Source organism: Coturnix japonica, chromosome 15 (assembly GCF_054131305.1).
Source record: "Coturnix japonica strain WE chromosome 15, WE-NBRP24, whole genome shotgun sequence".
NCBI classification, from domain to species: domain Eukaryota; kingdom Metazoa; phylum Chordata; class Aves; order Galliformes; family Phasianidae; genus Coturnix; species Coturnix japonica.
Genome location: NC_140677.1, coordinates 11,523,203 through 11,541,257, shown reverse-complemented (window position 1 = coordinate 11,541,257; position 18,055 = coordinate 11,523,203). Strand labels below are relative to the sequence as shown.

Genomic DNA, 18,055 nt, shown 5'->3' with positions numbered 1-18,055 from the left:
AAAAGAGTAGAAAGCTCATCCCACATACATGTACTTCTCACAGCTGCAATACATGCAGCAGCAATATCACAAAATAGTGAATCATTAATTAAAATTACAAATTTGTTTGTTTACAAAGAAAAGAGATCCTCAAAAGTTCCAGGAAGAAGGGTTGCTTTTTAAAACTACATTTCCTTATACAGACCACGTGTTCAATTACAGATTATATAACATTTACAGTAATTTAGGAATACATGCAATAAAACTACATAAACTTCATGGAAATATGAAGGAAAATTGTGAGATTCTAGTTGTAAATACAGTGTATAAGATGGGACTGGTAAAGTTGTTCACATCTACTGAGTAAACCTGGATTATGCATTTATTTTTATGCAGGCTCAATTATCTGTTTTCTTTTTAATGCAAAGATATATCCTTCTTCATATAATATCTGATAACAGAGAGATTATAAAAATATATAATAAAAAATAATATTATATTAAAATATAATAAGAATATATATTGGACATATTCAGGAAATCAATGTTGTTCCAGGTTGCAAATCTGGCTATCTACATATCTCTAAGCATAAATGTTGCACTTTGAGGTAAAAAGATTCACCCCAAAGAAAGCCACCACTCCAAATGAAAGTTGGGATGTGGTTTGCTCCCCTAACACCATAGAAAGGGAGAAGTGATGCTGTGCACATTCTGCACCAAACTGCCTGAGAAAGACTCCCTACCTCTTGCCCTGTCCATCCCCTGCAAACACATTAAAACCAGAATGGGTTTAGAATTCTGCATTTACCATATATATTCAGTTCCATAGTCCTGAAACACCAGCAGCACCTAAGCAAAGACAATAAGCAAAACCTGCTACACATCTCTGTTCTACCACTGCACTGGTAATACAACATGAAAACAAAGCCTTGAATATTTTAAGTTATGAAATTAAATGTTTTCAAGTAAAAATAACACCATTCAGCAGGTCTTCATCCATCAGAAAGCACTGCTACATTCTCCATACAAGTAATTTCCAACAGAAAAGACTTAACAGCAAGCAGTCTGGGCAGTGCTCAGATTACAAGTGAATGTATTTTATACCTTAGCTTTTGCATTAATGTAACACAACATTATCTCATCTAATTAGATTTTTCCAAAACCTCTGGAAAACGAACTTGCCACATAATCTGGGTGCTTGTTTATTGACTAAACGTGGTGTGCATGAACTAAACAATCTATTGTGATAATGGTTAAGGAAGGAGCAACACTACAGCCTAATGGACTACAGAGATAGTTCTATAAAGTCATCATGTTATCTTTAGCACAACGTATCTAAAATATATTAAGGAGCAAAACTTTCCAATCTTGAGCTTTACATTTTACTCTTAAAAATGATCTTTAAAAAACAGTTCCTTTGTTAATGAACAAGCCTCTAATATTTTGTTATGTTTGTAATTTAATCTCTGTAAACTTTGAACATTACAGCAGAAAGTTACATATGTATTCTCCACTATTTATGTGGCTATTTCAGAGTAATCCTTTCCAGATTCCTAATGAAAGATGTTTTGACTGCACAGGTCTGACTTCGCTGCATTCACATTCGTGAACTGTTCAGTTTCCATCTCAGTATACAAATTTGTGAGGTACCCAAATGACTGGATGATGATTATTATTTATTTATTTTTAGTAGATTTCCTGAGGCTTCCATTGACCTCATTTGTGATTCCGAACACTCAGCATTTACAGAATTCTTAGGTTCAAAATTAAGATATTGCAGAAATAGCAGAAACACAGAAGCAGGTATTTGTGAGGGCTCTGCCTGAAATAACTGGGCCAACCATGAGGGTAAAAGCTGTGTCACAATCAGCAAGAAATCTCAATTCCCAAAACACAAGTATCCCCTTGGATCTTTTCTTGTTATGCATTATTATTTCCTAATGTTAATACAATCTAAGAGTCAGTTGAGAACTCATATTTCTCACACGCCACTCTCCAAAGTGCTGTACAAGACTATTCTGATACCCTCAGATATTTTTTGCCTTTACTATTTCTATTCTTCTCATTTTTTCATCATTATGCAGTAGTACATTTACAGATGATCCATCAAGAAATAAATCATAGGTTACGTTACTGTCTGTGTGTTAAAATAAATAATAATTAAAGTTTTAAAAATAAATAATAATTAAAGTTTACACCATAATTTACTTCAGTGCCATTGCGTGAAAATAGTTATAATGCTGGACAGACTTTCAAGCATTGTAAAGTCACATAATTACTTGTTCACAAAAGTTTACAAATTATTAATTGATTTCTCAGTGAGGTAAATTAGACAAGATTAACAAATTCTGGTGTAGACACAATCATTTTTTACTTGCCTGTTTTAGTTTAATGGCATCTAAAACAGTTTTTGAAGAGCATTTTCAGGACAAAGCAAGTTATTACTTCCAGCTATCACCTACAGTGCTGGCAATTATGAAAAATTAATGAAACCTCATTATTTTCATTCCTTACTTCAGGGTCATTCAATAACTCAGTTATGGTTTTGCTTTTGTTTTTAAACCTTGCTGTTATCCAGGCTAGGTGAGAGACTTCATCCAAGCCTTTTGTCCTTCAGTAACTTGCTGGCAGAAATAAACGCAAAATACCTCTTAATTAATTATTTTTATAGTAATTTAAAGTTAATATTAATTTGCAGTTTTATCACAGGGAAACAATCCCACTAGAGATTGCTTTGTTCACCTAACAAAATATATAAATTATTCTTTTAGTAATACCAATAAATAATACAGGTAAGAACTTCTGTTTTGTGTAACATCTTCACAAATATTTGCTGTTGCTAGTGAAAGTTTGGGAGATCGTTCACTCAGTAATGTGCTGGAAAAAGTACACTTTATCTCCGCAGTTGGCAAGGCATTTTGTAAGGGAATATGCAGAGTTGCAACAAGCTATTTACATGCATTGTCTGTCCTTCAAAGTATCAATATCTTTTTTTTTTTTTCCGTTTGTGCCAGGAATCAACACATGCAGAGCTTCAGATCTTGAAGGGTAGGCGAAACAACTCAGACACAAAGTGCACTGAAGACAAGCAAAAGGCATTATTATTACAAAAGAGATTTCTGATTATAAAAGAGGTACTTTAGAGAGAAGAAGTCCGGCACATTAAAATACACCAAAAAAAATCTTTTTCCTTTTCAATTCATACAAATTTCACTGCTTGGGAATTATAGTTTTCTCAGAATTGTTGATAAGAACATTTAAAGATAGAGCTAATCACTCTTTAACAGTCATTTTTAGTTAGTCATTTTTTATATTAAAAAGGGAAATATATATAGCATTTTTTTAAGAACATTAGTTAACAACTGATAGTGGATCAGTTGTTATGCTACTGAACACAGTAGATAATGTTTAGCTATTCAAAAAATATCTGATGATATTCTGCTAAAATCATAAAGGAATATCAATATTCTAGCTATAAAGTATGACTCAAAAGGTCAATCTGCAACAGCTATGATTTATACTGCATACCCATCCTAGCTGCATTTGCTACATCATGCTACAGATGCAAGAACAAGGCATGACCTCTTGCTGCTTTTTCTTTGCTAAGAATACAGATGACTGTAGAAGTGATAACAGACAGAGGACAGGAACTAGAATTCATAGAGGGTTAAAGTGTCAAAGATCAACAAAACCCAGAAGACAAAGCTTTGCTTTTTCAGCTTTATGCTCTTGTGAGAGTGCCCCAAGAAGCACGTGCGAAACACTTTTGGAAACAGAAGTTTTTAACCTGCTTAGAGCCACATCACTAATAGCAAAGCCTCATACATTCAGAGAAATAGATACAAGTTTTTATGGCTTCATAACACTAACAGCTCAGGAAAGGACTTCAACTTTCAAATAACAAAGTTCATCCAGTCTCTTTTACAGAGACGAGAATTCTGATTTGAAAGAATTGCTGAACATTGCCTCTAAAGCCAACTGAAACAGCTGTGGAAATCCAAAGGACATGCAAAATTCAGGAGACACTGGGTGATATGCAGCACTGACCACAGAAAGTGCAGTGATAGGAATGCATGTGTTACTTAACCTGAGCTGTGACTCAGAAAACCATCTCTTGAGATCCCTGACCAGTCACAGACCCAAGAACTCTTCAATATTCTTGTTTGCAATGAATCCATTTTTGGGCAACCTCTACAACTGGCAAACCAAATATATCAAGTTAGTCTTTCCATTTGGCATCCCTAAAGAATTTCTGCTAAGGCTGTTAAGTATGTTTTAAATAACTGGTAACATTCACTAATACAATAACATAATGATGTACTTACCAGTCCCAAAACTTGCTTGCTACCATTCATAATTACAGTCTTTATTTATGCAGTTTAAGACTGTCATACTGCACAGAGATTCCAGTAAGAGGAGATTGTAAGGAAACACCAAAATACATTTACATTATTTAAAGCACCACAATGTTAAATTAAAGCAAAATATCCTGTAAAGCTCAACCAGCATACATTCACATATTAGGAATATACAGTTAAGTAATAAAATATTCGTAATTTGTGACCAACAGAGTAAAAGGAGAAGGTTTTATGCAAGTATCTAATTCTGCATTTTTTCATCAGGAAAAAAAAAAAATATATATATATATAATATACATATGTATATATGTATCCAGGTGTTCTGGAGGTTAAATTCGTTATTTTTAGACTTTGCTAGAATGCAAACCATTCTGAAGAAAGAGTGAATAAGCTAAAGACCAAGCTTGCACGTGACACCACATTTCCAACTTCTCATGCTGAAGGGTTCAGCAGAAACAAATGAGCAAAGTAGCCCAAATTTGGAATCCCTCCAGGAGTAAGTTCTGTCTTACCATCCTGCAGTCTTTATTGTTTTCATAAATTTTATCAACTGAGTTGGTGTTAAAACCTTTGAGAAAAGAAAGATGCACAAGTGGGAGCATGTTAATCTGTTCCCAAACTCTTAGTAAGATTTCCATTTTTCTGGCCAGCCATCCTGTGCCTTAATGATGCAGATGGTTTGTAAGCACTGCCAAGACCACTGTAAATACTCACAGTACTGTTGAGTGGCTAAAGGGTAACATTATATTGATAATGGTTTCTGAGATTTGTTATCAGCAGAAAATCTTTTGTCTGCCAGATGTACTCCTATGTGAAAATATGCCCTTTTCAAGTTGAGAACTGAAAATGACTCTCTCCAAGCAAGTCAGGAATAATTTAGAACAAACTGATTGTTCTGACTCAAACATGTGCAGGTGTTCAGTCAATCAATGCTCTGAAACAGACCCACTTGGGAATAACGATGCAATTGCAATAAAAATCCTTCTCCCTGTGCTTTGATGGGACACTTTTAAACAAAATACTGATTCCACTTCCTCTGTGAGAAAGATCTCCTGAGAGAGCTCTGCAAAATGAAGAACTGGTTTGCAGTGCTTGCGCAACTGCGCTACAAAATTGGAGAGCACTGTCAAACACTGGTTTCTTCTCCATTTTCTTATGGTAACGTTCAGCCTACAAAAACATCCTCAGGCATCCTCCATGCAAGACCAGAATATGAAGAAGGAGAACTACATCTTAAGGAATTATTAGTGCAGTAATTCCAATGGATACTGTAATCCTTCACCAAAATGGATGTCTAAAAGCTGAGCAGGAAGTATATTGGGTGTTCTCATCTCTATAATGCTTCTATAATTACTTATAAAATGTAAATAGGGAAAAGTTGAAACATATGTATTTAGGAAATAAATTAATGAGGAAGAACATGTATCCTAGGAGTCCAATGATACAACCTTATGATCACTTTTTTCACAGAAAAAACTGTTCCTTTGAATCCTGATACAACTCATAATTTTAAAACAAGGAATGCTGAAGTCATGAGGCTACCCTGTGTCCCAACAGTGCCTCAAGCTGTGAGACACACTGTCTCAATTCAGCACTGCCTGGATTTAAGATCTTTCTAAAAACTTGCTAACATTCAGAATAATAATAGTTCGCCTGTGTATTTGAAGGGTTAAAAAAAAGTTAAAACACATTTTACAATCAAGGATGAAAAAAGAAATTCTAGAAACTTGCTTTGCTTTCAAAAAAAAATGCATTTGCAACTCCTAGTCATCTTTTCAATACCTCAGTAAATGGCTACTTTATTTCTCTATTTACCACCAACTTAAAGAGAGCAAATCACCATCCCCTATTGCTGTAGAGCAGAACAAGCTGTCCTGATTTTCTCTGGAGAGTAGCATCTCTTGTCTGTACCACCAGGGGTCATGTTTGTCTGCTCCCTATACTAAATACACAGTCAAGTACTGAAAAAGTTAAGAAATTATTTTGAAACACGAATTTTATCATTTAGATCTAGATTTATAATTTGTAACAGAATAATAAATTAGCTTTTTTAAATCTTGTTGCAGTTTATTTGGGTGATGTTTTGATAGCCATTTAATGCTACTTTATTTTATCTAACAAAGTATTATAGAAAGGATTCTCTATATATATTCATGGCAGCTACATCTAAAGGTAGGACTTCATATCATAAGATCCCAACTACATAAAGCTGCGCGCTGTGTGTTGCCTTGGCTTCTTCCAAAGTGCTATATGTAGCAAGCCACTCATAAGCAGAAAAGCTTCTGAGTAAACTAAGTACTAATAGTCTTTCTGGAAATGCAGCAGGGCACAGAACATAACTTGTGATATTCTCCTCTGTCCACCTTCCAGGTTCCGATCACACTGTGACAGTGTAAAGTCTTTTCTGCAGCCAAGGTAAGGGAGAACACTTACTACAGTGGAACTCCATTCAAAGAGAATGGATGCCATCTTAGCTTGCTCTTTTATTTTTAAAAAACTGAAGTAAATTGCAATTTTGGCTTAAAAACTGGGGCTGAATTCCACTAATGCATCCAGATATAATTCCTGACTTTGTTTCGTAGAGTAAGAAGTGCAATTAAGCTCTCTGCTTGCTCTGATTCTTATCTGCAGCTGTTTTAACTGCAGTCTGTCTACAGACTGAATACAATTCCTGTGTCGTACTATCAGCTGCAAATGAAGGTATTACTCTTCTTAGTCCATCCCATCACTGTAAATTGAGCTGTGACAAATAGATAGGGCACGATCATCTGCAGAAGGGATGAAAGCCAGAATAAAATCCAATCCTCATTCAAGAGTGCCATCCAGTGTCTGAAATAAGTCAACGTACCTTATGTGAATAACGTGAACAGATGGAGCCAAGCACAGGCTCATCCTCCAATAAATAGTTTTTCCTTATTTTTAGAGGAGATCTTACATTTCAAACTGTAGAATGACAAAGCTTTTCATCTACGACGGGCTCATCTTGCTGCAGCTTACTGCAGCTCACCTGAAGATCACAGCAATTCATAGAATATTTTGTCAATGACAAGTTCAATTAAGATGTCAGTGAACTCCAGTGCTGATGTATTTTTATGTATTGGGAAATCTGTATCATCATAAACTTCACAGTGCATATACATGAAAACATACATCTGCAGAAGTCTGACTTACTTCAGAGAAAAGAAAGTCTATGGAACTGAACTAGAGTGTCTGGGACAAGTATGGGATAGAAAGGAAATACAATGCATTTAACATTGCCATAATGAAGTATAGATAGAGCTGAATTATCCCAGTTACTCCTAGAAAGCTGTATTCATGGAGGATGGTTTGCAACAAGCAGAAGAGAACTGAAGTGTGTGACTAACACAGGTCCTGATGCTGTACTGTTTTATACAGTGTTCCCCGGCACTACTCATAAGCATGCATACTGTTGCACTGGGATTTTAATGAGATCAGGCCTATCAATTTTCCCATTGTAATTCTAAACACCAACATTAGGACTATCCAGATGATAATGTTTCATGGTTCATGAATTGTAAAGAAACTGCAATATTCCAATGGATAGTTTACACAAGCATCTTGAAAAGAATACAACAGCAGATTCAGAAATCAATACAAAAATCAGTCCATACAGCACTCCCTCACTCCCAAGGTTTATGATCTGCAGTCATATAATAACCGCTAACTTAAAGGAGAGAACTTTATATTTTTTTATTTGCTTGAATTTTTATTCTTTACTCTTAGATTATCATGAATGTGTTTTTCATAGCATGATTATTTGAGGGAAGAGAGTTGTTTGGATTTCATCTATTTTTTGCCCATAATTATTATTTCCATAGTTTATCTAGGAAACCACAGTACAAATAAACTTAGTATCGAACCCTGTGAAAATTCAGCTGAATAATAAAAGAGCAAGTAGAGAAGTAATAGAGTTGATGAAAAGTTATCATTCTCTTAATTTATAATCTTTGGAAGGTTTTACAATGTGGATTTTTGTGTTAAATACTGAGCGAAAGAAAAATACATTATTAAAAAAAACTAAGATCCACATTTTTGTAAATAAATTTATGCTTAGGGAGATGAAAGATGTCAAGAATCAAACCTGATTAAAGCAATGTGACATAAGAAATACATAATTGTTAATTATCTATAAATCAATGAAAATAATGCATTCTGCAACTGCAAATTTTTAAAGGAAAGCATGGAAAGCACATTCACTTCTGTAAGATGTCCTTTTACTTTAGCTTGAGCTAACCCCACTTGGAACACTCATTTAAAGCAAATTAGGAATCAGATTGCCAACATATAAGAGCAATGGCAGCATAAGAATATTTTTAATAGGACTGTAGATAGAACTGAGGGACACACCACTAAGAACCTATTTGCAACTACCAAGAACAGCAGCAGAAAACCAAGTAAGCATTTTTCTGTAGATCAATTAATAAATAATTATTTTTCTTCTTCTAATTATATTAGTGGAACATGGACTGTGTGAAAATCTTCCAATATCATGTCTAGAATGGAATACAAACTATTTTAAAAAAATAATAATTGAACATCAATAATAATTGAACTTTCTTCTGATCCATGTCACAAAGCACTTTTCCAAAGTCTAGATTCTTTCAAATCTGATCCCCTCCACTGCAACCCACTCAACTAATCCCATTGACCTTGTTGGGATGACTTATGGAAAAAACAGTATTTGGATCTAAGTACTTACAAAGTTTTCAAGTTCTGGAAAATGTGTTCACACTCTTCTCAATTTTGTGTTTCATGCTTTTTCTCACTTTCTAGAACAATTTCTTTAATTGCTTCTCAAACATCACCATTCATTTCAAACTGATGCTTTTCTCATTCTAGATTCCAAACTAGTGGTGATGTTGTTGTGGAGAGTAAAACCTGTCCTAACTGAAAAAAACTCATATGTAAGAAAAAAGCTTTCTTTTGGATTTTTAAGAACTACTGCAACCAAGCGCCCCAGTGAGAATATTATGGGCAATAGCAAAACCCAAACGGTCTACCTTAGGAATAGTATTTGTTCTCTAGAGCATAATCAGTTTCTGCCTACTTTTTCTTGCCTGGTGTGACTGCCAAGTCCTTCTGTATACCTAAGAAGTCACCTTAAAACACATATCAATATTGTGATAGGAAATGATTGTCTTTATAACTACTGATTAGTTTAATATTTTGTGCTGAATCAGGAGAAATAAAAGGAAAGCGGCACTAATGAACCTAATAAAAACACTCAGACTAGAATGGTTGTTAATCTGCATAACTAACTACAGGGAAGAAATGTTTGGTGTCGGTAAAGCATTTCCTTAGTAAATTACTACTGGCTCCAGTGTAAGACATTTACAGTAAACACCAAAAGTCTGCAAGGCATCTGTTCTACTCACAGTGGAAGAAAGAACTTTACTCCATTAATAACTTTAAAAACATGCAATAAGTAATTCATGATGGCAGTTCAAATCCTATCATCAACCATCATTATTTGACCAAGCTGAGTTCAAAGATAGAGCAAGTTTTAAAAAACCCTTGAAAGCTTAAAAGTGCACTTTAAATTATAATAAAGCTGTGTTCTTCTTCCTAAGTGTAGAAAGAAAAGACCATAGCTTTAAACCACGTACAATGTTATTTTAAGAATACATGCAAGATAAGAGTTAAAATGTATATATAAAATCCTATATGATCTCAGATTCCATTTTAGTGAATTTGTATGTTATATAGAGAAGGCATGTGTAATCTATGCGTATGTATATATAATAAAATACTTGCTGGAATTTTAACATTTGACTTTACTAGAGATTTAGTGGGACTTTGCCTAAGGCAAGTTTTTAATAGCAATAATAAAAAAATACTTAATGGTACTTAGGGTAAATAATGTGTGGTCACTATGTTTAAAAAAAAGTAATACCAAACATCTGTGCTAGATTTCCACATGATAAAATCACCAGATTACATTCAGTACTCCCAAAACTATAGAGAAAAAAAATGTTTATCTCAAATCCTGGAAAATATATTTGATAATCAATGTGAGTAGTAAAAGGCAGGCATTTTTAACGACAGGAATGTATGTTTAGTGATATACATTATACTTATTTCTGAACATAAGAACACAATGGTATGACATCATGGCTTCAAGACAGATTTCCTTTTCACCTGTTAACATACAAACAGGGAAATTCCCAGGCCCAAGAATGGCCCTCTACTTACATTTGTGTATTCGCAAAGGCTACTTTGTAACCTGAAGAACACAATTTCCTTAGCAAACATATAGTATATCATTTTCTCTCATAAAATAACAATAAAATCCAGCTATCATAGGAAAAGGCTAATAAAAATATTTCTGGGCATTCAATGAGCTAAATTTCTTACAGGCAAAAGATTCAGTCTAACTCAATGAAGGAAGAGTGAGCACAGACTACACAGATGCCCTCAGAAACCATGGAGAGGAGCTCCCTAATCTCTCCTTAGCAGGCTGTATCTTCAAAACTGAAGCTAAAACACATGCATGTACTTCATGCTATTCAATCAGATTATTGTCTTTTGCTTTGTGATAAGCAACTAACGAAAGGTTTGCTATAACTAGCACAAGTCATGGAATCTAGCTATTCTTGTGAAAGCGTATTGCCTGTATAACAAATTCCTTAATATGCAGAAAGGAATGCATTCACTTTTTTTGCATAGCTTTTTTCCCCAGTACGTGTGTTTTAATGAACCTCACCAACACAGACATTCTTTGTGATTCCTGTAAGAGAAGAGCAGGATTCCAACTTCACCTGAAGTTTCCTCCTGTGTAATAAGGTTCAGATTTGCCATTCCTAGTGCTCTCAAAGAGAACTTGAGTAAACACAATCAGAAGCTCGCCCCTGTGAAACAAAGTCTGACAGTGCAGTAGAGCGTACGCTGCAGAAAGGTATGGTCTATGAGGAGCAAGTGGTTAACATCCCCAAACCACCCCAAAATCGACTGGTTTATATTCCAGAGGTATATTCCTATGCCTCTATTACACTAGCTATTTCTGTCTCTCTTCTCTCCAGTATCTCCAAGAAATATAATCTAGAGTCTGGAGAAATTCCACATTTTGTGAGGCAACTACGTTAACTTCTACAGCTATTCATGGGAAAGAAAAAGAAACAAAATTTGTTTTTTTCCCCCTATTTTTCCACTTAAATCTTGGATAACTTCATGTTATTTTGAATCAAGACAGTAGAATATTGGTTTCTGGTAACGTGCATACTTCACATGCAGTAATAACAGCAACTTGTAAAAGCAATAATGGCAAAGCTAATTAAAAATTAATTTTCAGGATCTGATCAAACATTAAGTTACACAGGACAATGTAGTAGTTTTTCAGAAATATACTCAACACGAGCTCAACACTGTAACCTGTAAAAAATACAGAAATCAGAATATTTTAGTCAAAATTCTCCAAAATATATTTTGTTAAAGACAGGTAAACACGAACAAAATTTGGTGCTGGACATATACTAAATTCTAAATCATTCCTTAGTGGGATTGAAAAAGCTTCCAAGTTTTGATTCACTGTCAAACATTCTCAGGGAAGTGGAGGAAAAGATGGTCCATTTACAGCCAGGTTGAAAACTTGCAACCTCTTGTTGAAAAATGGAATCCACTAAGGGCACTACTGCAAAAGATTCAGCACATTAATTCCTAATTTATCAGGCTCAAAAACTGTACTCTGAAGGATAGAGACTGCATGCATTAACAGCAATTCTAGTAAGCACAGCAGAAAACAAAGACTCACTGCACTACACAAAAATCAAAAGTGGAATATTCTGTTTTTTAACAAATGGATAAAACTAAATACTGAATATCTGATATTCCTTTAAATTGTGTAGACAACTCCCAGTCACAAGACAGCAAAAGGCAAATAAATCAAAATCAATAACTACAGCCTGCCTCAGGAGCAAAGCTGGAGAGAGAATTTCACACAAAGCTTTGGATTCTTAAAGCATGAAGGAAATTCTTAGCCTAAATCCCCAAATCAGTAGATAGTTCCCCAAAGCTGACACAGAGATTCTGACCAGCAAACTGTAAATTTTAAACCTTGACAAGTCTCCAAGGCATATCAGCATGCCATAAGCAGAAACTCCAGGAAACCCCTCTGTACGTTTGCTCTAGAGGAAAGATAATTACTTTATCCTCAATAAAAATTCAGAGAGAAACAATTTTTTTCCTGGTTCCTGAGAGCAACCCAGTGGGAACTATGAGATATCTTGTCCACTTTCCATGCTCTATTTAGTCCTATTTCCTTAACTGCTCTTAGAAGGCCATTCCAGAGCTTGACTACTCTGCAAATGAAAAAGCCTTCTTCAAATTTCTGCTTTATTCATGTCCAAGATGTGCCTGAATTAGTAATCAAAAATATAAGTAATAATGATGCTATAAGTAAGGCACAATCATAGAACAAAAAACAGTTGACAGCAGGTCATCCACGCTTGAAACAAACTGTATTTCTCTGAAACCAGCAGATTTAATTCCAGAAATACATTTGAAGCACTTCTTCCACAACCCTTTTTATAATATAGTATCATTAATTCACTTATGCAGTTCCTTTCAGAATCCACTGATTTCATTAAGTGGTGGCATCTCTTTTTAATGAATGTTCTGCCTGAGAAAAGATTCACAAGGATTCACATCTTCACTAAAAACTTCAAATGTATGTTTGTGCCCTGCAAATTTTCCAGTGTTCCTAAGCTTGAGAAGTGCTTCGGGTAAAACTGAGGCCTCAATACGTATTTCTTTTTCTTACTTTTAATCTGAAATCTAAAATAAATCACTGGGTTTTAAGAATTCCTTTTTACTAACAAAATAGCTGTAACCTTAAACAGTTCATCCACGGGGGAAAAAAAGTTCTATAGATGTAAATAGCTATTCTTTATCCAAGAACCAATAATAGTCTTCTGTGTTCTAGTACTGATTTTATTCATGCTTTGACTTATCAGGCAAATCAGTGCTTTTACCAGACTAGTAGTTCAACCAGACTACACTGCTCCTGAATTTCTAAGGAAATAGAACTGGATGTCCTGATTCTCCTCTCTGTGGGTAGCTTGTACTCTACCTCTGCAGTTGTCACCTTTCTCAGTGGGAAGCAACAAGGTCTCTCTCTGAGGAAGACACATGGTCTCATTTCCCTGTCACCAGCTTCAGAGGCTGCTAGGATGAAGAAGGTCACACGGGCTTGAAAAGCGGGCAGATTTTCTTTCAGTTGCACTTCTCCCAAATCTAGTTTCAAAATTAATCAGCAAGTAATGTGGGCAGCTGATGCAGGTGGGCTGGGGGCCAGCATCTAAATACAGTGGTGTTCTGTTGTGTACCCCAGCAGAAAATAAATTAGATAAAGTCTGAGTACAGTAGGCAAAATGTTTGAAAACACTTATTTGAAACACAAGGGGTATAAAAGCAAAGTTCCCTATGTACTCGTGGCAAGTCATTTTATAGCAATAAAAGGTGCTAAGTGTCTCTTCAATAATTCTAATCATCTTGATTTGCTAAACATGGATTTGTCAAAATACAAGAAATCTAGATTGCATGCAAAGCAACAATGTCAAAGACAACAAGCCCCAAATGGCACAATTACTTTTTTTCCATAATTTCTCAGTCCACTTGTTTATTAATTTTGATTTAAAATAGGTGCATCTTCTTCTAGGAAACAATGAAAGCAGAAAACACTCAGACACTTATTTCCAGACCTGCAGCAAATACATTAGCAGTATCTTTTAAAGAAATAAATAATGAGTTTTCCTTACCTCTCTAAGATGTATGTTTTCCTTCTCCTTCTGGTCTAATATCACTTCTAAATGATTAACCTGAGATTCAGCTTCTGCCATCCTTCGAGTTCTCTCATTGTCATCTTCCATTCCTTTTGAGGGCAAACCTTTACTCTGCAACATTTCCAGAAGCTTTTTTATTGATTCATCTCTAGCATTTAGTGTTTGTTTTTGTGTTTCAATCCTTAGCTCCATTTCTTCTAGAGTTTTTCTTAACAGGAAAAGCTCTTTAGCTTGCCTATCATGTTCTGCTTGAAGTCTTCGAAAATTCTCCTCTGTTAGCTCAATCGTAAAATGCTCAGCACCTCGGTTTCCACTTTCTTGCTGCAGAAGATGATTAAGATCTCTCTGGGTTCTAAGCTCATCTTGAAGTGCCTGGATTGTCATTTGCAGATGCTACAATACCAAAAATAAATAAATAAATAGATTTAGAAGCTGAATGTAAAATTTGACTTTGATTAAACTTTCGTTGTATGCTTTTATAAAAATTCACTAATAATGAAAGTATACTAAATGACCTTAAAAAAGAAAAATCACAAATGCATGTGACAGTGTTTATAATGATGTCCTTCAAGTGCTTCTAGAGAAAATAGATGACAACACACACAGTGTCAACTACAGATAAAATGAAGAACAAAGAAAAACAACAGACCCAAACACAAGGCAGTGACACGTCCATTTGTACAGTCAATATGTGCCTATAAAGTTGAAAGACTCAGTATTCCATGTTTTCTAAATTACTTCATAGACCACAGGTGGTTCTGCCCTGCATGGTGCTCAGCAGATTAGTTATGAAGTCAATCAAAGCACTCCCTGTAACTCTGAAGGGATCTTGGTAGGCAGTGAGGGGGGAGCATTTGATTGGTTTTGTTTTTTTCTTTTGGCAACTAAAGCCATGAATGTTTTAGTAAACAGGATTACTGTATCTCTAATGAACAAACAGGAAAAACACAGTAAGCAATATTGAATTTTGGAAAAAAAAAAAGAAAAAAATAAAAATAAAAAAAAAAGACTGCAAATAGTAGACAAACCTTTGTTCTCCTGGCATCCAAAAACTGAACAGCATGGTAAATGAAAAATGAAGCAAAATCAACATAAAGGTCAGATGCAAGCAAAGGAGATTCAACAGAAAGAACTGAATTCAACAAAAAGTATCTTCAACAGAAAAAATAACTTTATTGAGATATACAAAACAGCACCAACAACTTCACAATACTCAAATATACAAACCAAAGCTCAAGACAGACTTTACTCAATAGATATGACACAGAAAAAAAAAAATAGGAAAAAAAAACCATACAAACTAATTAATCCCACAATGAATAATAATAATACTCCTATTACATCTCACTGTGCTTTCATACTTATCTTTCACACAGTATCTTGTCCTACATTACTTGTATTACAGTTGAGTACAGCGTTCTTCAAGAGAAATCTCTCACTCCATATTCAACACAATGAAAAATAAAATGATTTTGTTCATATCAAACTTGAATCACAGATAATTATCCTAACTTATGATAACAGCATGTTTAATATCTGAAAATGTTTGTCTCCTTGTTTTTTCTTTATTATTTGCTAATATAATATATCAAATGCATAGAAATACAAGTTCCTGAAAAGCCATATCATATCAATACGATTTAGATGACTTCAAATTTGTGGCACCAGACGTGGGTTTGTTTTTTTGTTTTTTGGGTTTTTTTTTTGCATTAATGAATATTCTGCAACTCCACACTTCAATTAAACAGTAATTCATTAACACCTGAAGTCAGTATGAGAGGCTTCTTTAGTTGCTTGATAACACCTTCATTTTGAGAATTACTCCTACAGCTGTCAGTATGTAATAAACTCAATTTAAACAGAAAGAAAAAAAAATCTGAAATCACATCTCTTAGCAGTCACTTTAAAAGGATAAAAAGTTTGGGCTGCAGTGAAATTCTGTAGTCTGAATCTGTTCTACAGTTAAATGGCAATGCTTTTATAGCTGTTCAGAGCTTAAATCTCTTAATGTTTGTATCTCATTAGGCACGCACTCAGTTGAGAACATGCAAATGTAGTCTACTCATTTACAGCCCTACTTATTACTAATGGTAATTCTCACCATTTCTTAAAATCTCAGTATGTTTTGAATTATTTAAATAAGTTGAAAAGTTCCCAATGAACTTAATTTCAAAGTTGTTGTAGATGTAGCAATTTCCTACTTTAAATCCATAACTGTACTGTTTATGATCCTGAGAATGACACATTTAGCACAGAAATCCAAGTGTTCAAAATGCTCAAAAAAATAGAGAAATATCATGCAACGATATTTATGAATGAACGAATTAACAAAGAGATGGGAAGGCAGAGACAGAGACAAATGCTGCAGAGTAAACAAGACCAAACTTCATTCTTTCCAAATGCTTTTTGACAGTACTGACACAATATTTATAGATCATCTCCGACAGTTAATATAGCAGTTACACAGTGTTTCTAGGCTAAACAAGAGTTTGCTTTAGGAATATAGACACTCTGCTCTAAGTCCTGCGTAGTTTTGCAAAACTGAAAGTTGGAGAGAAACATAAAATTTTCAGATGAGTAATTACAGAAAGAAATAAATGTTACTAATTTAAATTATTCATAAATTTTAAAAATAAATTAAAAAAAAAAATAATAACCTCCTTCAAAAGGTCCAAAAGGAGAAAAATAAAATCACTTGGCTTTTTCAAATTAAATGTTTTGATTTTAAAGCTTTTTCATGCCATATTTAATTATATATTTTTTTTAATTGACATAGATTTTTGAATTGAATTTTCTCCTTTTAACGGAAAATAAAATAATTCAACTAATTTCTCTTTTACTTTATGTTGAGCACAGTCTCCACATCAGCCGGATTTTCAGTCCCAAGACATTTATTTTAAGAATGAAACTCATATCTTTTCATTCTTTGCAAAAGAATGACTGCCTGACGTAACACACCTATAAAAACCTGTGGAGAGAGCCAATACTTTGCATAAGCATAGTAAAGCAAACTCTCTGCACTGCACAATTATCTCACTACTACGCAGCAGAGATATTCAGTAACTACTCGTATAGTCTATAAAAATTCAAAAGAGAAGACTTTTTTCCTCCTCCAATCTGTATGATTTAAAATAGCTTTTTCTAACATTACATTAGACAATACTTACTCCTTGATGCTAAAAACTACTTATAAGATAATGCTTTCCCGAAGTCTAGCAATCTCTGTACGTCACTGTCAAAAAGATTATAGCTAAATCAAAGGACATCCATTTGTAAAATATCTCAAATATTTATAAACAGTAATAAAAGGGAAATTAAATTGCTAACGATAAATCTTCTAAACGTCAATTGTAAAATCAAAAACTCTTAGATCAACAAACAAATTATTAGAAATCAGAACTCAAAATAGCAATTCTGGCAAGATAAACCAGTCATAACTTCCCTTTCTGTCCCACAGCAACCTATGCACAGTGCTCTCACGTTCCACCCATAAACACGTTTGTTGCTGAACACAGCAGTTGTTGTGTCTGCTTCTCTGTAACTATGTTAAGCCCAAGAGCCTCAACCGCAGCAGGCTGCTGCTACCTTCTTAGTCCTTCAAGACTCAGAAATCTTTGAACACGATGGCCCAGATTTAGATTTGTGCTGGCACAGATTTTGGTATCTGCAGCTTGCTAAGAAGGGGAGAGAACACATGTTGTGAGGGTGGAAAGGTACTGAATAATTAATTGTAGCAGGGGAGGAATGTGGGAGTGCTGTGAATATCTGTCACGCTGCTTTTAGTACATAGGCAGGACTTCGTGGGATTTGAAAAGACACACAAGATCTATCACACTTTTCATAATTTCTATTAAAAACAGACCAGATGACAAGGGCTTATAGAAAGATTCCAGGCTTCTTTGGAACATATAAATAGCTCTCA

The 18,055-nt window shown here is 34.5% G+C and overlaps 1 protein-coding gene across 26 annotated transcripts in view; it reads right to left on the bottom strand.

Annotated features, from left to right (window-relative positions):
* ERC2 (ELKS/RAB6-interacting/CAST family member 2) overlaps positions 1–18,055 on the bottom strand; it is a 360,031-nt gene that overhangs the window by 301,656 nt on the left and 40,320 nt on the right. For 15 of the 26 annotated variants that reach the window (XM_085516425.1, XM_085516430.1, XM_085516441.1 and 12 more), the window contains exon 3: positions 14,110–14,526. In XM_085516425.1, coding sequence (XP_085372551.1) covers positions 14,110–14,526 — 417 coding nt within the window. Of the gene's footprint in view, positions 1–14,109; positions 14,527–15,161; positions 15,186–18,055 lie in introns of all 26 variants that reach the window. The other 11 variants (XM_085516429.1, XM_085516432.1, XM_085516423.1 and 8 more) reach the window with 1 other exon arrangement.